General features: G+C 57.6%; 5 protein-coding genes across 6 annotated transcripts; all 5 read left to right on the top strand.

The window, feature by feature from the left end:
* Window positions 1-1,015: 1,015 nt before the first annotated feature.
* S100A16 (S100 calcium binding protein A16) lies at window positions 1,016-4,844 on the top strand. Of its 2 annotated transcripts, none has more exons than XM_071727052.1 (3): window positions 1,016-1,125; window positions 3,524-3,695; window positions 3,816-4,844. In XM_071727052.1, the coding sequence occupies exons 2-3, from the start codon at window positions 3,528-3,530 to the stop codon at window positions 3,978-3,980; spliced, it is 333 nt and encodes a 110-aa protein (XP_071583153.1). In that variant the 5' UTR covers window positions 1,016-1,125; window positions 3,524-3,527; the 3' UTR covers window positions 3,981-4,844. The 2 variants fall into 2 exon arrangements, with proteins under 2 accessions (XP_071583153.1, XP_071583154.1); XM_071727053.1 differs by lacking the exon at window positions 1,016-1,125 and adding an exon at window positions 2,239-2,526.
* A 1,597-nt stretch (window positions 4,845-6,441) lies between these two features.
* LOC139787756 (protein S100-A4-like) lies at window positions 6,442-7,823 on the top strand. The gene is made up of 3 exons (XM_071727051.1): window positions 6,442-6,646; window positions 6,805-6,952; window positions 7,605-7,823. The coding sequence occupies exons 1-3, from the start codon at window positions 6,501-6,503 to the stop codon at window positions 7,767-7,769; spliced, it is 459 nt and encodes a 152-aa protein (XP_071583152.1). The 5' UTR covers window positions 6,442-6,500; the 3' UTR covers window positions 7,770-7,823.
* A 2,203-nt stretch (window positions 7,824-10,026) lies between these two features.
* Window positions 10,027-10,430, top strand: LOC139787758 (protein S100-A4-like). Its single transcript, XM_071727054.1, has 2 exons — window positions 10,027-10,164; window positions 10,265-10,430. The coding sequence occupies exons 1-2, from the start codon at window positions 10,027-10,029 to the stop codon at window positions 10,427-10,429; spliced, it is 303 nt and encodes a 100-aa protein (XP_071583155.1). The 3' UTR covers window position 10,430.
* A 3,858-nt stretch (window positions 10,431-14,288) lies between these two features.
* LOC139787865 (protein S100-A12-like) lies at window positions 14,289-15,211 on the top strand. Its single transcript, XM_071727228.1, has 3 exons — window positions 14,289-14,399; window positions 14,515-14,671; window positions 14,877-15,211. Exons 2-3 carry the CDS (start codon window positions 14,519-14,521, stop codon window positions 15,069-15,071), a joined length of 348 nt encoding a protein of 115 aa, XP_071583329.1. The 5' UTR covers window positions 14,289-14,399; window positions 14,515-14,518; the 3' UTR covers window positions 15,072-15,211.
* Window positions 15,212-17,300: 2,089 nt separating this feature from the next.
* S100A7 (S100 calcium binding protein A7) lies at window positions 17,301-18,851 on the top strand. Its single transcript, XM_071727270.1, has 3 exons — window positions 17,301-17,405; window positions 17,946-18,165; window positions 18,574-18,851. Exons 2-3 carry the CDS (start codon window positions 17,974-17,976, stop codon window positions 18,736-18,738), a joined length of 357 nt encoding a protein of 118 aa, XP_071583371.1. The 5' UTR covers window positions 17,301-17,405; window positions 17,946-17,973; the 3' UTR covers window positions 18,739-18,851.
* Window positions 18,852-20,087: the final 1,236 nt, after the last annotated feature.

The raw sequence follows: 20,087 nt of genomic DNA, 5'->3' as shown, positions 1-20,087 counted from the left end.
AATAAAGGCCTGGATGAGGTTGTGACATCTGCCAGGGCCAGGAGAGTAATGACAGGCCATGATTCAGAGGTGAGGTGTTTGCCTGCAGGGTCGGGGAGGGATTCCCACCCTCCTCAGATGTTGCATCAACGACACTGGAGCATCTTGGTCGAGAATGGGTTTGGGTTTGCTTCCTCCCAACCGAGATTAGGAAGGAGCCAATGGGAAGCTGGGATGACACATGGTTGGGCTTTTTTTTTTTTCCTTTTTTTTTTTTTTTTTTTTCCAGGGATGGGTGTCCCAAAAGTCCCTCTGAGCAGGTGGCTGCTGCCTGTGATATGTCACCTCCTATTTTGCATCCTGAAGTATGTGGCTCCCAAGAACGCCCGGATATAATCTCGGCATCGGATCTCTGTGCCGTGGCTCTGCTGGACACGGAGGGGTACAATTTGCTGTCACCATTAATGACAGATGTGACTTTACCAGCACAGCTCCTAGCTGGGAAGAGCCTTATCTTGGTCCTGGTCCATCTAGAGATGGCCAAGTGATGGAGATGGCCCAGCTCCAAGCTGGTTCTTGTCCTTCCAGATCCCCAGAGACCCACGCCACTCTTGAGAAAAAGTGCTTTTGGTACAAATAAACCATGTCTCCCACCCTGCTGGTCTCGTGGGGAGGTTTGGTGCAGGGTGGGCAGTGGGGACGTGCCAGGGGACACGGGCTGGGTGGCAGTGGCTTCAACCATCCCTGAGACCACGCTGGAGTTGATCCGTGCCCACTCGACCACCAACTGCTGGAAGCCCACCACCCCTCCTGAACGGTGGGGACACTGAGGTGATCCCCAGCCCCCTGCCACCACCCCACAGCCACGCGTGGAGCAGCCCCCAGCAGGGTGCTGGAGCCTGCCCTCGGGTCCCAGCTCGCACCGACCCGTCCTGGTGTCGCAATCCCAGGGCTCCATTTCCCAGGTGAGCGAGCCCCATCCTGGGAACGCCCTGGGAACGTCAAGGAGGGGCGGGAGCCTCTTTAAAAACCTGGCCTAGCCGGATGCTATGGGTGCAAGGTGAGGAGAGAGCGGGAGGAATCGGGTCCCACGGCTCCGGCTGCGGAATCGGTGCCAGACACAGCAGGACCCCCGGACAGAGCCAGGTGAGGCTCCGGGGAGAGGTGGAAAAAGCAGGGTGGGGGGACCCTTGGGGTGAATATTCCACCGGGAGCAGCCCTGGCACAGGTTGGGTGGGGGGAAATCCCCTCAGCTCTTCGGCAGCACCGCGTGTGCGTGGGGTGGGGGGGAAGCGGGGATTGGGGGTGGGGGATCCAGGGTGGGGTTGGGCAGCATCCATCGGCCTCCACGGTCCCTGGGGACCACATGGGGCTGCCAGTGGGGGCTGGCCTTTGGCAAAGGGACATTTGCCCCCCCTGTCCCCACAGCGAGGTAGAGGCAGAGGCACCAGGGCCGTGCCTGGGTGGGCATCCCAGGGCTGGGTGCTGGTGGGAGCAAGAGGAAGGAGAAGGGGAAGAAGAGGTGGGACCCATCCTGCCTGGCCCACCCTGCTGCTATTCACTGTGGTGACAACGTCCCCTTGCCCAGGGCTGTCCCCAGGGGCAGGTGGCAGGGACAGGATGATGGCGATGGCCACCACTGGGCCGGTGCTGTGAGTCAGCAGTGAAGCAGCAGCCACGACGCCCCAGGAATGGGCTGGGTGCTGGGGGCAGGGGGGACCGGTGACACCAGCCTGGGGTCTGCATGTAGGGACCCTGGTGGCTGTTTGTGTCCTGGTGCTGCTGCTGACCTTTTGGTGGCAATTAATGGCCTAGGATGCAGAAGGGATGGAGTTGAGGCTGTGCTGAGAGCACCAAAAGCCACCCTGGTCCCCAGAGCCCTGTAAACAGGGGACAGTCCCCAGTCCCAGCACGGGCTGACCCGGGGCCGTGGCACCTTGTCCCTCAGGGATGGATGGGGACAAGGATGGTGGGGAAGGCACGCAGCCATGCCAAGGAACACAGGGATGAGTGTGGAGAGCCTGGGGCCGAGCCTGGTGTCTCTTGTCACCACCTCTATGTCCCGACGTCCCGGGCCCGGGGCTGAATTGGGGAGGATCAGTGCAAAGAGGGAGGGGACCTGTGGCACGTCTGGGGCACCAGACGGGTCCTGCCAGCTCCTGGGGAGCAGCCGGGCTGCAGACACCCCTGGATGATGTCGCCAGAGCAGGGGACGAGGCTGAGCCACCCCTCTGGGCCACCCCACCTTGGCTCCCTCTAAGACCCACTCCACCACTGCTGCCTCCAGGGTTGGGGTTGCACCTTGGGTTGGTGTAAATCAGCGAAACGATGGGGACCACCGCTCCCCTGCCACTGCTGGGGCAGGAAAGGGCCACGGCCGGACAAGGTGACGCCGTTTCCTGCATCCTGCCCAGGATGCGGATGCCTGACCCTGTGTGACGGGGACCATCCCGTTGGGTCCATCCATAAGAAGGAGCTTCCCGACTTTGGGAACGGGAAGACAGAAAGGAGACCCCGGACGCCAAACGGGCCAGATCGGACCCCGGGGTATTGGTGGGGGGGGGACGACTCCCTGGCTTGGGCTCACGGGGGGGCTCAGGCAGGTCCAGACGTGTCCCACTGGGGTGTTCCCGGAGCCGTGAAGCAAGAGGAGGGTTGGCTGGAAATTCCTGCCCTGGTCTCACCGCCACCGCGCGCCTCCCAACCCCATTCCTCCCTAATGAGCTCTGGGAACCGTCGGCCCCAGCCCCGGCGCTGCGGAGCCCTGAGGCCCCAGCACCATAATTATCCACCCTGTCCCACGCGTGGGGGTGGGCACCCCGGGGGGGCAGGTGGGGCTGCTGGCGTGGGGAGGGTGGCAGGGAGGAGTTTTGGGGTGATCCTTGGATGGGGAAGGACGGGAGGGGGGGGAAATGAGCACCCACACCTTGGCACCGATGGAGTTTTTTGCCTACCTGGGGGGGGGCATTTGGTGACCTTGGGGCTGGTGGCACTGGAGACCCCCGTGAACAACGTGGGTGATGGCACCGTGACCTTTGGTGGCATCATGAGCTTTGGTGTCACTATGAGCTTTGATGACACCATGAGCTCTGGTGGCAGGTGGTAGGGAGGATTGTGGGGACACAAGCACCCCATGCCATGGCACTGATGGCTTTTTGGGGGCTGGTGGGGAACCCAGGGCTGGTGGCACTGGACACTCCCATGAACAACATGAATGATGGCACTGTGACCTTTGGTGACACTGTGACCTTTGGTGACACCATGAGCTTTGGTGGCACTGTGAGCTTTGGTGGCACCATGAGCTTTTGTGACACTGTGACCTTTGGTGGCACCATGACTTTTGGTGACATCATGAGCTTTGGTGGCACCGTGAGCTTTGGTGACACCGTGAGCTTTGGTGGCACCATGAGCTTTGGTGATACCATGAGTTTGGTGGCACCACGATTTCTGGTGGCACCATCATCACACTGCTTGCCCTTCCACCCCCCTCCCTCCAGCATGGGCAAGGGGAAGGCCCCCACTTCCTGACTCCTTGTCCCCACAGGGAAATGCAGGCAGGGATGCCAGAATGCACGGAGCTGGAATGGGCCGTCCAGGTCCTGGTGAACAACTTTGACAAATACTCGAGCCGCCGGTGCTGCTGCAAGAAGCCGCGGCGCATCAGCAAGAAGGAATTCCGCAAGATGCTGAGCTGTGAGCTCAACCACATGCTGACGGTGAGGCCGGGGCCAGGGGATCTCCGAGCACCTCCAGGGATCTCTGAGCAGCTCCTTCTGCTTCCCCAGCTTCCCCTCCTCCCCCCCCCTAACCGACCCTCCACCTCTTCTCTCCCCCAGGACACCGGGAACCGCCGCGCCGCCGATAAACTCATCTGTGACCTGGATGAGAACAAGGACGGGCGCATCAGCTTTGAGGAGTACTGGACCTTGATAGGTGGCATCGCCAGCCCCATCGCCCAGATCATCCGCCAGCAGGAGATGAGCGTCAAGCTCACCAAGTAGCCCGTGGCTACCACACCGGACCCACCCCGGGCTCCCCTCCCCAGGTCCCTGCTTCTCCACTGCTCCCCAGTTCTCCCCTCTTCCCCGCCCTGAGCCCAAACTCCCCCTGGGAGCACCTTGGTCTCCCTCAGGGGCACTCAAGTATCTCCCCAGGGCACTTTGGTGTCCTCCTTGGTCACCCTGATCTCTCCCCAGGACACCCCGGTCTCTCCTGGGGGCCCCTTGGTCTCCTTGGAGTCACCTTCATCTCCCCCCAGGACACATGGATCTCCCTGGGGGCACCCTGATCTCTCCCCCACACACTCCTGGGTCACCCAGGTTTCCTCCTGGGTCACCCCAATCTCCTCCTGGGTCACCCCGATCTCCCTCCCAGGACACCCTGGTCTCTCCCGGGTTTTGCCAACTGAGCCATTCTGGGGTGCAACCCTGGCTGAAGACCCTGGGGTGGGAGCTGGAGGGGGAAGTGTGAGGCCATCCCAGCCCCAGGGGGAGGGGGGGGGGTCCCCTCCTTGCCCCCCATCCTTGAGCAAGCCCAGCCCTGACTGGGCAAGAAGCAAAGGGAGAGGTTTCCCCTCATCTAGGACACGAATTCTGCCCAGTCTCAGCCTTCAAGGGCAGAAACTTCATCCCCCCCCCTCCCTTCCCCCTTCCCGTGTGTCACCTCGGAGCTCCACCCCTCGAAGTTGGGGGTTTTCAGGGTGGAAGGAAAGGGGTGTATCTCCCCCCTCCCCCCAAAAAAACCTCAACAACTGGTGAAGGGTTGGTGCTGCCGGGTGCTCCGCTGCGTCGGGCTCGGGGGGTGGCACGGGGCTGGCGATGCCACCGGGGTTATTTATTGGAGCAATAAAATTCGGAGGAGCAGAAGGTGATGCTGAGGTTCTGCCTTCCCGGGGGACACGAGGGGCGGGGTGTGGGGGGGGGGATTCCCTCTTCGCATCACCCACACGGGGTGCCCTGGGCCGGTGATAACCTTTGTCCTGGTGAGAGCACCAACCCGGTGACGCCACACCCGTGGTGACACCACCCCCCTGGTGACACCACCCCCCTGGTGACACCACCACCATCTTGTCTGAGCTTGCTGGGGCTCCTGGAGCCACCACGAGGTGTCAGCAGACACCGTGGCCTCCCGGCGCCGCGATGTCCCCGCAGCACCCCAAGCCGCTGCCTGGGGCACAGGGTGAGGCTCTTGCTGCTCCACATCTCAGGGGACCCTCTCCAGGTCCCGAGCACCCTGGGACAAGCGCCCCACATCCGTGTGGCCCTGACACCCCCAACCCCGAGGGACCCCAATTCCCACCCGGCTGCCTGGGGACTGGGAAGGGGGGGGCACTGGGATGCCGGATGTGTTCGGTGGGGAGTGGGGGGGCTGCACCCCAGCCCATGGCACCCTGGGACCCCCATGGCAATGTCAACACCTTGTAGCTGGGACCCCCATCCCCTCCCTGCCAGCCCCCCAGGAGCATCGCTGGCTCCTCCCTGTCCCCCTGTCGTCCCCCCCCCCAGCTCTCCCCCTGCCCGTCCCCCCCTGGACACCCCTCTGGCCACCCCCCTGCTTGTCCCCCCCTGCCCATCTCCCCTTGCCCTGGGGGTCCCGGGTAAACTGGGGGGGTAGGGGGGGGAATGCTGGGCAGAGCTGGAGCTGAGTCAGGGGGGAGGAATCCCCGTGGGGTGAGGGCAGGGCTGGTGACTCAGCCCCACTGTGTGTGGGGTGAGGAGGGCTGGGCCTGGCCCTGCTCCCATGGGATCCCCTTAGGATCTGGGATAGGGTCCTGGGATGTCACCAAAAGGGATCCCTTCAGGGTAAGGGGCAACCACCCCCCACCATCTCATTTCAGGATGAAGAAACTCATGGAACCAGCTCAGGATGTGTGTGTGTGCCCCACCTTGCACCCCCTGTGCACCCCCCCCCCCGCACCCCAGCACCCAGCTGGGGGTTGGACCAGTTGCAGCCCCCATGTCCATCCTGGGCACCTTATATCCCCTCCAGGAGATGCTTGGAGAAATATGGGGGGGGGGAACCCTGAGGAGGGGGCACGGGAGGGATGAATGAGTGTTGTGCAAGCGTCTGTGGGAAGGGGGGGGATCTGTGCATCCAAGCTCAGCAGATGCACCCTTGGGTGCTCCTGGGAAGCCCTGGAGCACTTTGGGTGGCACCAGATGGCAGGCGGGGAGGGGGACAGGATGGGGCTGCCAGGCTCTGCAGCTGGCCCTGCTTTAGTGAGCTCAAAGTCACATTCTTGTCCCCATGTCCCCACTGGGATCAGCTCTGAGCACCCTGGGCCAGCTGGCAACCCAGCCCTGGGGTGCATCAGCCACCGGGTCCCCTGGGGCACGTGGGTTGCAACATTTCAGAAAATAACCCCCCCAAATGTCCCCCCTGTCACCTCCCATCACCACAGCTCTGGGCAGAGGGCTCCAAAACTGGATTCCAGGGGGGGAAGTGTGTTTCATGAGAGTAGAGTTGTCCCCCAGTCTCCCCAGTAGGGTGGGCACCTCCTCCCAGCAGCACCCGTCCCCTTAATGGGATCACACAGCTCGTTAGGCAAAAATGAGGTGCAGGTGAAACCGAAAAGCCCAGAGGGGATGGGGCTGAGCTATAAATGTCCCCCAGGACCCAGCCCCAGCACCCCAACTCCTCACTGCTGCCCCATTGGTGCCAACCTCAGGTGAGTTTCCCTTCCCCTTCCCTGCTCCAGCAGCTCTGCACCCCAAAACTGCTCCCCGGGAGGCTCTGGGGCATCGTGGGGTGATTTTTGGGTAAGGTGGAAGGGTCATCCCTCCCCGTTGCTTTCCTTGACCCCATCCCTGGTGTTGTGTCCTCCAGGCTAGCCATGGCGTGTCCCCTGGAGCAGGCGTTGGCTGTGATGGTCTCCACCTTCCACAAGTACTCGGGGAAGGAAGGGGACAAGTACAAGCTGAGCAAGATGGAGTTCAAGGAGCTGCTGAGCAAGGAGCTGCCTGTCTTTGGGAGTGTAAGTGGCCATGGGGACAAGCCCCCTCGTGTCTTTTGGGACAATAAGTGGCTGTGATGTCCCCTCGCATCTTTGGGGCTGTAAATGGTCATGGGGACACTTCCCTTGTGTCCTTCAGGAGGGGAGGTGGCAGAGTGGCCTCAGGGCTTTCTCTGGTGGACACTGGGTGACCCGTGGTGGTCTCTGCATTCCCCTAAAGCCACCAAGTCCTTGAGTTCCAGTGCCACCTCTGGGGACAAGGAAGGACAAGGCCAGGAAGAACCTGAGTGTGCTCAGCCCCAGAGGAAACTTGGCTTTCTTAGGCCCACAGAACTATTTTAATTTGCACTGAAAATTATGCTCAGATTTCAACTTTTTTACTCTTCTAATTTTTTTTCTTTCCTTTTTTTTACCCCCCACTTCCCCTTTCTGGCTCATGGTTGAAATCTGGGGAGGAGAAATTCTCGAGCCAAACCTTTATTTTGGTGACTCAGACGTATTTGCTGTAGCTGTGCCAGCACATCCCACATCACGGGGCAACCACCTCCTCCCCAAGGCCAAGAGCAAACTCCCCAGCAAGACAGGGGGGGATGGGGAACCCCAGACCTTCTCCCTCAGCCCTTCCCCTCAAACCCCTTGACCCTCACCATGCTTCTCCCCCCCAATTTTTCAGAAACAAATGGATGAGGGGGAGTTCAAGAGGCTGATGAACGACTTGGACCACAACAAGGACAGCGAGGTGGACTTCAAGGAGTACGTTTGCTTCCTGGCTTGCATCACCATGGGCTTCAACGAGTTCTTCAAGGATGCCCCAGCCAAGCAGCCCCGCAGGATGTGACCCCCCTCCCCTCCTCGCTGCCCACGGGGCTTTCAATAAAAAGCTTTTCCCAAATTTGGGTGTGCAAACAACCCCCCCGTTTGTGCTCTGGTGGTTGGAGGGTGACTCAACATCTTCGTGGGATTTTCCACGCTGCAGCTCAGCCCCGGGAAGGCATTTTTTTTTTTTTTTTTTTTTTTTTTTTTTGGAAAAGCCTGAGCAAAACAGCTCAGAGACGCCTCCAAGAAATGTACTTGGACATTTCCCCCCTCCCCCAACCCATCCCTGCTGGCACCGGGAGAAGTTCAGAGCTCAAAACATCTGAGTTTTCCAGAGCTCAGCTCAGGGCAAGGTGTTGGTTTTGGGGAGGAAAGGGTGGTCTTGCAAGGTCCATGCAAAGCACAAAAGGCAGAGCATGACCTCAGCCCTGCAGCTGGACGAGACCCTTGGGGTGGGGATGAGCCTTGGAGCTGCCTTGGAGAAGGTCAAGGAAGAAGAAGGATGAAGGTCTAGGAAGAAGAAGGTCGACCTGAGCTCCCAGCTTTACCACAGAGCCAACAAACTGCAGTTTCCTCAGCTCATCACCCCACCCTCTGCCCACCCCCCCCCTGCCCCAAGCCTCAGCAGGTCTTGGCAGGTCTGGGCTGGTTTGCAGAAGGTGTTCCAGCTGCTCTCCTGCTTTCCTTAGAGGCCCCAACCCCCCCGAGAACCCCACCTGGGATCCTGGTGGAGCCTCTGCAACGCTGCAGGGCAGAGCAGACCCTGAAACCCCCAAGTCCTTCCTGAGCCCCCCAAGTCCTTCCTGATGCCCCCCAAGTCTTTCCACCATCTCCAAACTTTGCCCCAAGAGCCACTGGGAGCTTCTGCCCCACCCCAGTAATTTTCTCCAGTTTGCACTTGCTCCTGGAGGGACAAGGTTCAGGATTGGGAATTTCTTCTGCTTAAAAAGGGCTTTAAACCCCCAACCTAGGGAGATGCCCTCTGGTATCTGGGGAGGTTTCACACCCTGGTGGGTGTCAGAGCAATCCGGAGCCAACCCTGGGGCTCCATCCCCTCTTTTATTCCCTCTTTGTCCCAAGGGGGCTCAGCCAGGCTTGGGGACACCGGGGGTGGGGGGGGGGTTATTTGTCACCACCAGGGTGCAGGGGTGGCACACTGCAGCTTTCTGGCAGCTCCTCGACACATGCCCGGGACACGCAGCCCCTAAAATAGCTTTTTGGTTACACAATGGGGCGTTGGGACTCCCTGGCCTCGCCGTTAGGAATCGGAAAATGCTGCCAGGCCGGTTCCAAACAGAAAAAAAAAAAAAAAACAAAACCCAAAACAAAACCAAAAAACCCAAACAAAACCAACACAAAACACCTTCAAACCAGACCCCAGCACAACAACAATGCCGGGGACAAACCCTGCCGGGGTTCAGGCAGCTCCAGAGGTCCCCGAGGATGCTGCCAAAACCCTGCAGCATCCCCCCCCCCCCCCGGGATGTCCCCGCACCAGGAGGTCCCTACCCAGCCCTGGGGGGGAATTTCGGTTTTTCGAACCCAGGGCGGCCCCCTCGGCAATGCAGGAGGGGGATGGTTTGGGGGGGAGAGGGGGGGGGACAAAGCTGCTCCCAGTTTTTCCTCTTTTCCTTCGCCAGCCAATGTCCGGACGGACTCGGGATCATTGGTACCTCCCCGGTCCCGCAAAGGGAGGTGGCCCAGGCGGGGCTATAAATTCCATGGCCTGACACCGCCTCGCTTTTTGCTTTGCCTGTCCTGTCCCGTTCCTTTCGAGCTGTTGGTGAGTTGTTATTTCCCCCCTCCCCGATGCTCCCTTCTCCTTCCAGATGTTGCTGCAGTCGGGTCCCCCCCCCCTCCCTTTTGCAGAGTTTTTTCCCCTGGGGCTGAGTGTGAGGCTGCTGCTGCTGGAGGGAGCTGAAATCTGGGGTTGTTTTCACCACCCAGAGCTGGAAAACTGCTCGAGTGTCCCCTCTCTACCTGGTTGGGGCATGGGGGGATGTTCCCTTTCTCCCAGCTTCTCCCCACTGACTTTTTGGGGGTCGCTCAGCACCGGTACTGGATGGCAAGGCCCAGTCTGGCAGCCAGTGGGAGGGTGAAATGAAGGAGGAAATGGGAATAAAACCTGCTGGGTGTCCAGGAGTGGAACAAATGAGAAGCTGGTGGTGTCTGGGGGAGGTCACCAGACCCCCCCCCTCCCCTGGTGTGGGGTTATCTGGGGACACTGACTCTGCTCTCACCCCTTGCTGTCGGTGCCTCCAGCATTCCCGGTGTTCCCCATGGCATCCCCACTGGAGCAGTCCCTGGCAGTCATGGTCTCCACCTTCCACAAGTACTCAGGGAAGGAAGGAGACAAATACAAGCTGAGCAAGACAGAGCTCAAGGAGATGCTCATGAAGGAGCTGCCCAGCTTCAGTGTAAGTGTGGGGCAGGGGGTGCCACGTCCTGTGGGTGACTCTGGGACACGGGGATGTGGCCCTTGATGAAAAAATCTCATTTTAACCCTTCCCTGTGCAGAGGCAAACCAGTGAGGCCAGCTTACAGCAGCTCATGAGCCACCTGGACAGCAACAGTGACAGTGAGGTGGATTTCCAAGAGTATGTGACCTTTCTGGCCTGCATGGCCATGATGTGCAACGACTTCTTCCAGGACTACCCTGACAAGATGCCCCACAAGAAATGAGCGTGGAGCATCCCTGCATCCCTGTCCCCATGACCTCCCAGGCCCTTTTTTGATGCTATTTTAATAAAATTCCTTAAAACAAAGTTCTCTGTGTGCTTTGCAATGAGGGGTTCTTGCCCCAGGGACAGGGGTGGGAGAGAGTTGGGGATGTTCAGCCTGGAGAAGGGAATGCTCCAGGGAAACCTTCCAGTGCCTGAAGGGGCTCCAGGAAAGCTGGGGAGGGACTTTGGACAAGGACCTGGAGGGATGAATGAGGGGGAAGGGTTTCCAGCTGCAAGAGGGGAGATGGAGAGGAGATCTGAGGGAGAAATTCTTTGGGGTGAGGGTGCTGAGCCCCAGGTTGCCCCCAGAAGCTGTGGCTGCCCCATCCCTGGAATTCTTGGAGGTTGGATGGGGCTTGGAGCACCCTGGGCTGGTGGGAGGGGTCCCTGCCCATGGGATGGGCTGAGAATGGATGAACTTCCAACCTAAACCCTCGTTGTTGTATTCCCAGGTGGAGTTTGCTGTGCTGCCCTTAAACCACCCGCAGGGCAGATCCCCACTGTTCAGGTTCCTGTGAGTCAGCAGCCAGCACCCTGCCCTGCAGCACCCTGCCCTGCAGCACCCTGCCCTGCAGCACCCTGCCCTGCAGCACCCTGCCCTGCAGTCTGTGTAACTGTTTCATGGCCGTGCAAGGGACAGGGGAGATTTAGGTGAAACACTTGGATGAAATTCTTCACTCTGAGGGTGCTGAGCCCCAGGTTGCCCAAGGAAGCTGTGGCTGCCCCATCCCTGGCAGTGTTGAAGGTTGGATGGGATTTGGAGCCCCCTGGGCTGTGGGAGGGGTCCCTGCCCATGCAGGGGGGGCAGAATTAAATGGTCTTTAAGGTCCCTTCCAACCCAACCCATTCTATGATTAATGCCTCCAGCTGACAGCACTTTTTTTGTTTACCCATAATTAAGCTCTCGGAGGTTCACAGCATCCACCCCCCCACACCTGCTGCTCCATGGGGCAGAACCTCCCACCTTGGGAAGCACCTCCAGAACCTTTGTCCTTTCCCCAGCCCAAGGGGAGCCCTGGGCACTGGGGTTTCACCAGCATTCCTGCTCTGGGTGGGGTAGTGACATGCAGAGGAGGGGCCCCCCCAGCACCCCACTGCCCCCCCTGGCAGACACGAGGACACAGCCCTTGGCTATAAATGCAGAGCCAGGGCCCTGCCCGCCCTCTTCATGTTCCCAAACCTCCGTTTCCTTTTTCCTGGTCCCATTTCCTGTCCCCACAAGGAGCTGTCACCAAGCCAGGCTTGTGAGCTGGGCTCCAGATGTGCTGTGTGCCATCTTCCAGATGTGGAGCTCGCCCCTTCCTCCACCAACCAGACCTTCCCCAGCTCCACAAACTGTGGCTTCTGGCTCCCAGTGCTCACCCAAGTGCCAGTATTAGGAATAATAAAAAACAAACAAACAAACAAACATCCATCACTCCAGCCCTGGTGACCCAGCAGAGAACACGGCTGCACCCTGCTGGCACCCAGGACCTGGGAGGAAAGGGACCCTCCCACAAACCCTTTTTATGCCTCACCTGGGACTACTCGGAGCCGTGCACAGGCTTTCCCACCCACCTGCACCCATCCCTCCCCCTGCCACCACCCTGTCCCCCGGGCCACACCAGCTCCATCCCTGCAGCACTGATGCTCCCAGCCCTGAGTAGGTACCTGACACCCCACGGAGGCCCCAGCACCAGAGGATGGGGTTGCCACAGCACCTGACAGGAGCTTCTGGTGTGTGGGAAGGTGGCTTCTGCCACGGGGTGGGCAGCATATGGCAGCTTGGGGACCCACGGTCCACACCTCTCCCTCCTTATCCACTCCATGGTGGAAGTTTGTCCCTTTTCATCTGCCCCATGGTCCACGCCTGTCCCTTAGAACCACAGAACCATCAAGGTTGGAAAAATTCAACCCTTCTTGCTCACCCCATGGTGCCCACGTGTCTCCTCCCACCTCCCCACGTGGCACCAGCACCAGCACATCCCTTCACGGGTGTCCCATCTCCTCCAGCTGATGCTGAACCCGTGTCCCCTCCTCTGTGTGCTCCCCCCTCCCTCGCCCATCTCCATCACACAACCTCTCCTTTGTTCCACTCTTTTGCAATTGAGATTTTGTTTTTTTGGTTTTTTTTTTTTTTTAATTTTGGCACCAGTTCCTCCTGCTCCTGGATCAGGGGACATGTCTCATCACCTTCCCATGATCACCTTCCCGTGACCACCTTCCCACCTCCTCCTGTGCCAACCCCACCACACATGGACTCGGGGGGAAGAACTGGGACATCCTGGGCCACGCTCCCTCAGATTGTCCTTCCCCAAATGCAGGGCTGGGCAACCTGTGCCAGGCACTGGGGACACCGTGGGGTCTTCTGCAAGTACCAAAGTGTCCTCCCCCAGTGCCGGGAAGAGGAGGTGATTATCCTGGGGCCTTATCCTGGGTTATTGTCACCCAGCAATTACGGCTGCCGGGAAATGTCACCTCCTGAGCCTGGCTGGCACCTTTCCTGCACGTTGGCATGTCTGGATTTGTAACGTCTGCCTTGGCTCCCTGGATAAGAAATGATTCAGGAGGAATTCTGCTCAGGATTTTGGAGTGGTGACGGGGGGGGTGAGACAGCTTGGGCAGCCCCAGCTGAGGGTAGGTGCAGCCTCCAGGCAAACTGAAGAGTGTCAGGAGAGAGAAACCGTGGGGAAGAACCAGCACTGAGTCATGGAATGGTTTGGGTTGGAAGGGACCTTAAAAAATAGTGTAGTTGCTCCCCCTGCATGGGCTGGGACACCTCCCACCAGCCCAGGTTGCCCCAAGTCCCATCCACAGAATCATTTAGGTTGGAAAGGACCCCTCTGAGACCATCAACTCCAACCCTGCATCCACTCCCCCCGTGGTTCCCAGCCCATGGCACTCAGTGCCACATTCAGTCTCTTCTTAAAATCCTCCAGGGATGGAGAATCCACGCCCCCCCCCCCCCCCCCCCCCGGGCAGCCCATTCCAATGCCTGATCAACCTCTCTGGAAAGAATTCCTTCCTAATTCCCAACCTAACCCTTCCCTGGCAGAGCTGAAGCCCATGGCCTCTTGTCTGACTGATAGAGCCCAACCCCCCCTGGCTCCAACCTCCTTCCAGGGAGTTGGGGAGAGTGATGAGGTCTCCCCTGAGCCTCCTCTTCTCCAGGGGGGCCTCCTCAGTCCTTTGTCTTGTGCTGGATCCCTTCACAGCCTCCTTGCTCTTCTCTGGACCTGCTCCAGCACCTCAATCTCCTTCCTGAACTGAGGGGCGAGAACTGGACCCAGAACTCACCAGACCTCAACCTGGCTTTCAACACCACCAGGCATGAGGCAGCCACAGCTTCTTGGGGAAACCTGGGCCAGGGTCCCACCACCCTCAGAATGGAGAATTTCTTCCTCCTGCCTCATCTCCATCTCCCCTCTTGCATCTAGAAACCCTTCCTCCTCATGCCATCACTTCAGCTCCTTGTCCAAGTTCCTCCCCAGCTTTCCTGGACCCTCTGGCAGCTTTTGTCCTGGAAGGCTGCCAGGAGGTCTCAGAACCTTCATCATCCCATTGCAGACCATCCCTTAGCAACTCTTCTGAGATCTGGAAAAGCTTCCTCTCCCCAGACTCTGCAGGAATGTCCCCCAGCTATTGATGAAAGGCTGCACCACCCCTGACCCAGGATCCTGGCTCCTTTTGCTGTTTCCTTGTTTTGCCATAAGGAGTCGGGTGCTTCCCCTCCCTCCTGAGCAGCCAGTTCCTGGAGCAGGTAAGAAACCACCACCTGGGCGTGCTACAGAGCCTTGCACAATTCCTGGGCTTATTGCCTCGAAGAAAATTTGAAGGTGTCACAAATCATAGCTCAGGGAGAGTATAAAAGGGATTTTCACCTCCACCTCCCCATCACTGCTCCTGCCCGCTCCTTCCCTCCTGTCTGCAGAAGTTGGTCCCAGAGCTGAGTAAGTCCTTGGCAAAGGGTGGCTTTGTGCTTCTGGAAGAGCCAGGTTGGGGTTCCAGGAGGAGAGTCCTTCTCCTCCAGTGGGGTTTAACATTTTGCTGCCTTTTTCTCCCTAGCGAGATGAAAACCGACCTGGAGCTCGCCTTGGAATGCATCATCAACATCTACCACCAGTACGCCATCAAGAACCCCCTGGATGACTACCTGAGCAAGAACGAGTTCTCCGAGCTGCTGAAGGAGACTGCCCAACCATTCCTCCGCAACACCCTCCCAGTAAGAACCAATCCTGACCCAGTTCCCCTAAGGCTGCCCAGAGCTCGTGGGTCTTGTGGCCTCCTTGGGACAAGGGGGTGTCCAAGAGGCTCACAAAAGGGAGAAAGTTTTTTTTTTTTATAGTGTGAACCCCATGGCATAGCTGTGGGGTGGCGGGGTGACCCCTGTGCTTCAGGATGACCCTTTTTTTTGTCCATGATTTCAGGCTAACACCTCTGTAGATGACTACATCAACAAGCTCTTCACCAAAGCTGATGGCAACCACGACGGGCGCCTGAAGTTCACTGAGTTCCTGACCACCCTGAATCTTGTAGTCATTGAGGCTCACAAGAGGTCCCACCAAGGCCATGACCATGGGCACGGCAAGGACCACAGTCATGACCATGACCACGGCCACTGAAAGTGAAGTGATTCCCAGGGTGATTCTGCTCTCCCAGAAGTGTCACCCTTTGTCTCCAAGCACAAACTTGTAGCCAAAGCTTTGTCACCTCCTTGTGCCGGTAGCACTGAAATAAAATCTTTCTTCAAGCACCAAAAGAAGTTGCATTCTGTGTCCTGCTACCTCCAGGGAGGATGCAAGGGGCATCCAGCCTGTGGCTGGGGTGATGGGTGGTGTTCACTGCAGACTGAACTGGGGAAGGGTTGGGAAACCAGGCACCCACCCAAGACAAGGGTGCTGGGGATGCCTGCAATGCTTCTGCAAACCTCAAAGCAATCAAGCACTTGTCTTGTAAGTCCCAACACAGCAGAAAAATGAGCCTCCAAAAAGCTGTTACCTCTACACAATAAAGTCAGATGGATTTGTAAGTGTGGGGCAAGGACGTGTCCAGAGCAGAACCACTCAAATGCTCAGAGGGTTGGAGCACCTCCCTGGGAAGGCTGAGGGATTGGGGTTGTTCAGCCTGGAGAAGAGGAGGCTCCCAGGTGAGCTCAGAGCAACCTCCCAGTGTCTGAAGGGGCTACAAGAAAGCTGGGGGAGGGCTTTGGACACGGGGGGTAGGGAGAGGACAAAGGGAAATGGGTTAAAACTTAAGAGGGGAGATTGAGGTTGGACATGAGGAAGAAATTCTTTGGGATGAGGGTGCTGAGCCCCAGGTTGCCCCCGGAAGCTGTGGCTGCCCCATCCCTGACAGTGTTGAAGGTTGGATGGGGCTTTGAGCACCCTGGGCTGGGGTGAGGTGTCCCTGCCCATGGGACTGGATGAACTTCAAGGTCCCTTCCAACCCAACCCATTCTGTGATTCCCTAAGAACCCCCCAGGTCTCAGCACATTTACAAACCACCACAGGCTCCTGGGGGGCAGATTCATGGGTGGAAAAGAGCTCCTGTGGGTGACACTGAACTGACCAGGGAACCCTCTGACTCAGGAAGTTCCAACATTTCCAACAGCCCCTGAAACCAGAAGTTTGCCCCATGGGAAACTGAGGCTGTTCCACGGTTATTTTCACCCCATGATCCACATAATCCCTCTCTGGGCCTATAATTTTGCCCTCGAGGAGCAGCCTTTGTCACCCAGAGCAGATGTGAGTCACTATCCTGCCAGGTCACCCAGGTGGCACTTGGCCATCACCCCCCTTGCAGGGTTGGGCAAATCCCTGTGAGTTTTGGGGAACACAACTGAGAAAAAATGGGAACTCAGAGCCCAAGAGCATGGGGCAAAACCCAATCTTGGCCTACGCTTTATGAGGCCAAGAGTGGAATGAGGATGCAATTTGAGATTGTCACCAGTCCCTGATGAGTAGAGTGGGAAAACAAAATGAAAAGGTAATTAAGTGAGTCAGGGATACCAGAATTAAACTCATGCAACAGTTCTTGATGCTGCCCCCAGGACACGCACCCATCAACCGCAGTTATCCCTTTGTTTTTCTGCTCCTCCCCTCTTCCTGGAAGCTATTGTCTGATTTTTTTACATGTTTTTATGATCTGTTTAATCTTACGCCTGTTCTGCTACCAGCAGATGGGTGGCATGGAGGTGACTCTTGCAAAACACTCTCTAGGTGATGCTTCAGCTGCTAAAGACCCTGACCTCAGATTTGCTTCTTGTTCTGTGCCCATTTTCCTCTGCAAAATTTCCAGATCAAGAGCAAAGGTCTGGTAGAAGTGATGTGAAAATGGAAATTAATGGAAAATAGGGTGGAAAACAGTTGATTAAAAGGTTGTCTTCAGCTGTGCTGGAGCAGTAGGAAATGGAGCCACGACGTTAAAACCAACTGAAAAACAAGGGTGTCCAAGTTTCTGAATGTATTGGTTGGGCTCAATGACCTTAAAGATCTTTTCCAACCAAAATGGTTCCATGCAGTCCTCAACACTGACACCAGAACCTGCAGAATCTCCAGCACGTTGCAAAACTTGCAAAGATTTGGCAAGTTCTGCCAAGGTAGCCTTGCCCTTCACCTTCCTCTCAGGGTGTGGAGGGTTTTGGCCATTCTTCAGCCAGCACAGGAGCAGCTCAGCCCTGTCAGGGGTGACGGTGGGGTGGAAGGAGACAACATTTCCAAAGCTGGGTGGGTGCAACCAGGAACATACTCGTGGAGGAATGAGAGAGCCCGGGAGGGGTTCAGAAGTTCCCACCTTGCAATTTCCAGGTACGGGAAATGGTATCTCAAGCTGTTGCTTGCAGCAGGTGTGTCACCACCCCTTATGAAAGAGGACCTAGAACAGGTATAAAAGGGCCACCCAGGCTCTTGGATCACTTCAACCAACCCATTGTCTGCAAACCCTTCTTGGAGACCTGGGTAAGTAACACCACGAAGGTCCTCGCAGAAAGTAAGATGAGGAAGAAGGGATTTTCTGTTGAGATGTGATTTTGGGAGGTGTTGGTTTGAACAGCCCTTCATGCCATGCCCGTTTGAGCCCTAGGTGATGCTTTCTGCTTGGGCCAGGGTAGGGGACTGGTTCTGGTTGCAACGAGTAGAAATTCATGGCATTTCTGGGCCATTGCTAGTGGAGGTTTAATGGTTTATACTGGCAAGGAGAGAGACCTTCAGGGGTCTGTGGTGACGAAGGCTTTCAGCCCTTTGGGAGGTGAGGAGGAGAAGGTGAGGCAGAGGCTATGGTGGAGCCCATACCTGTACTGGTGAAATTTCTGAACCCACTTACTACCCCCTCTACACCCAGGAGCTGCTGCCTGTCCCTAGGGACCCACGAGGCTCCTGGTGCAGATGTGGGAGGTGCATCCAACCCCCCCCATTGTGGGGGAAGGAAGGGGGGCAAGAGCATGGCCTGGAGGGCCTGATTTGGGATGTATCTCATGGCTTTGAGGTTTCTCCACACAGTTTCTCTGGGTACCTCAAGAGCTCAACCATGTCTGCAAGCACAACCTCCAAAGCAGAGACTCAGAAGTTCCCTGGAAACTGCACCCTGGAAAAGGCCTTGGACACCATTGTGAATGTCTACCACCGTTACAGCATCCGGGAGAGCGAGCTCGACCTCCTCAGCTTCAATGACTTCAATACCCTGATGAAGGAGCAGGCACCAAACTTCCTGCAAGTCTGTGTGAGTGCCCGAGGAACTGAGCTGTGCTCCCTGGAGGGGTCATCTGGGAGGGCTGGGAGACTGGGATGAAGCTGAGGTTGCCTCCAGGAGAATGAGGGACAGTCCCCACCAAGGACTGTGGTCCACAGTGGGGGTTTTTGGGATCAGCCCCAGTTTGGCCATGCTCAGTGGGACCATCCGCACTCATCCCTCCTCCCCCTGCAGGGGCAGGGAGAAGCCAAAAAGGTTTGGGACAAGATCTTGTCCACCCAGGCTTTTAACTACAAGGTAGGAGAGGACCACAGTGAATCCTGCAGTTTCCAAACCCTTCTCAGGGCACTCCAGGAGAAAGTTGGTTTCCTTCCCACCAGTGGGCGTGCAACTCATGCAGGGGCCACACTAACATACCCCTTGCCCCCCCAATTTTAGGACAGGAACCGTTCTGGCTACCTGAAGCAGCTCTTCCAGGAGACAGACTTAAACAAGGACAAAGAGCTGACTTTTGAGGAGTTTGTCATCGTCTTGGCCAAGGTGACCGATGACGCCCATCGCATCAGCCACGGGCAGGACCGCTGCGGGCCAGACAGGGACTGAGCATAATCCCTGAAAAACTTGGAGGTGGCTGCTTGTAGGAATTGGGCTCTGGCTGCTTTCTGCCTGCTTGGATCACTTGTGCTTGCAAGATAATAAAGAATTACTTGAAGTAATGTCTGAGTCCTTGAAGTCTCTCTCTCTCTTCCTACTTGAAGGAAGTCTGAGTCCTTCCTACCTCCATGCTCTGTTTTGCATCCATCTCATTGGTGGGGTTAGGTGGGCAACTGGTGACATTTCTAAACCCATTTGCTACCCTCTCTACACCCTGGAGCTGCTGCCTGGTCCTGGGGACACACGAGGTTCCTGGTGCAGATGTGAGAGGCAAAGCCAACCCCCCCTTGGGGTACCTGGGGTGGTGATAAAGCTGTGGGATAAAGCTTTGACCTAGATGAGGTGCCCAAAACCCCATGAAGGGAGAAGTCTATGGTGGAGATGTGGTGAGTAAGGTGCTCAGTGGTTGGTCCCAAGGCCCTACATGGCCAGGGACACCTCCAACCACACCAGGTTGCTCCAAGCCCCATCCAACCTGACCCTGAACACTTCCAGGAGTGGGAAAGCCACAGCCTCTCAGAGCAGCCTGGACCCACCCCACAGCAAAGATGTCCAGCCCAATATCCCCTCTTCTTTTCCCCTGTGGCTCCAGGATGGGGAAACCTCCAGGCTGCCCCAGCTCCTTGATGGCTGCTCATGCCAGCTCAGAGCTGGCACCACTGATGCTCAAAGGTGCTCAAAAGCTCAGGGTGCCCACTGCCTTCCTTAAGCTAAAACACAGCCACCAACCCAAACACGTGTCCTGGTCCTGATTTTGGGCTAAAACCTTCCTTGACACAGAAACACAACCCCTGCCATGACTTCTTCCCCCATCACCCAACCACTTCCCGCTCGGTGTCGATTTTGAAAGAGTTTTGCAATGGTTGGCAAGCACGGGGTGCCCTGCCAGGGCTCAGGTCCTCAGGGCACAGCCAACCCCAACCATCTCCAACCCCATCTTTCACTTGCCATGGCTACCAGGCTGTTTCTGTGCCACCCCGTTCCTGCTTCCCACTCCTTCCACTCCGGGGTTCCAAGAAGTTCACAGATGGTTGCTCAGCCCCGGGGTGAGGATTGCAGCTCCAGGGTGGTTACAGCCACGGCTGGACAGGGAGAGGTGCAGAGCCAGGGAAAAATTGTGTTAGCACAGCAGAGGTAAAGGGGGAGGATTGTCCTCCTCTACTCTCCCCTGGGTCCAGTTCTGGGGTTCCCAACACAAGAAGGACACGGAGCTGTTGGAGCTGATCCAGAGGAGGCCCTGGAGATGCTGGGAGGCCTGGAGCAGCTCTGGAGCCAGGGGGAGAGAGTTGGGGGTATTC

This window comes from Heliangelus exortis, chromosome 27, assembly GCF_036169615.1.
Source record: "Heliangelus exortis chromosome 27, bHelExo1.hap1, whole genome shotgun sequence".
Taxonomy (NCBI): Eukaryota; Metazoa; Chordata; class Aves; order Apodiformes; family Trochilidae; genus Heliangelus; species Heliangelus exortis.
Note: the sequence above shows the minus strand (reverse complement) of the source record. Positions and strands in the feature narration are given on the sequence as shown.

Coding starts and splice junctions, on each gene's coding strand:
- S100A16 (XM_071727052.1), top strand. CDS start 3,528: ATGCAGGCAGGGATGCCAGAATGCACGGAGCTGGAATGGGCCGTCCAG. Junction 3,696..3,815: donor AGCTCAACCACATGCTGACG/GTGAGGCCGGGG, acceptor TCTCTCCCCCAG/GACACCGGGAACCGCCGCGC.
- LOC139787756 (XM_071727051.1), top strand. CDS start 6,501: ATGGGATCACACAGCTCGTTAGGCAAAAATGAGGTGCAGGTGAAACCG. Junction 6,647..6,804: donor CCCATTGGTGCCAACCTCAG/GTGAGTTTCCCT, acceptor TGTGTCCTCCAG/GCTAGCCATGGCGTGTCCCC. Junction 6,953..7,604: donor AGCTGCCTGTCTTTGGGAGT/GTAAGTGGCCAT, acceptor CCAATTTTTCAG/AAACAAATGGATGAGGGGGA.
- LOC139787758 (XM_071727054.1), top strand. CDS start 10,027: ATGGCATCCCCACTGGAGCAGTCCCTGGCAGTCATGGTCTCCACCTTC. Junction 10,165..10,264: donor AGGAGCTGCCCAGCTTCAGT/GTAAGTGTGGGG, acceptor TTCCCTGTGCAG/AGGCAAACCAGTGAGGCCAG.
- LOC139787865 (XM_071727228.1), top strand. CDS start 14,519: ATGAAAACCGACCTGGAGCTCGCCTTGGAATGCATCATCAACATCTAC. Junction 14,672..14,876: donor TCCTCCGCAACACCCTCCCA/GTAAGAACCAAT, acceptor CCATGATTTCAG/GCTAACACCTCTGTAGATGA.
- S100A7 (XM_071727270.1), top strand. CDS start 17,974: ATGTCTGCAAGCACAACCTCCAAAGCAGAGACTCAGAAGTTCCCTGGA. Junction 18,166..18,573: donor CAAACTTCCTGCAAGTCTGT/GTGAGTGCCCGA, acceptor CCCCAATTTTAG/GACAGGAACCGTTCTGGCTA.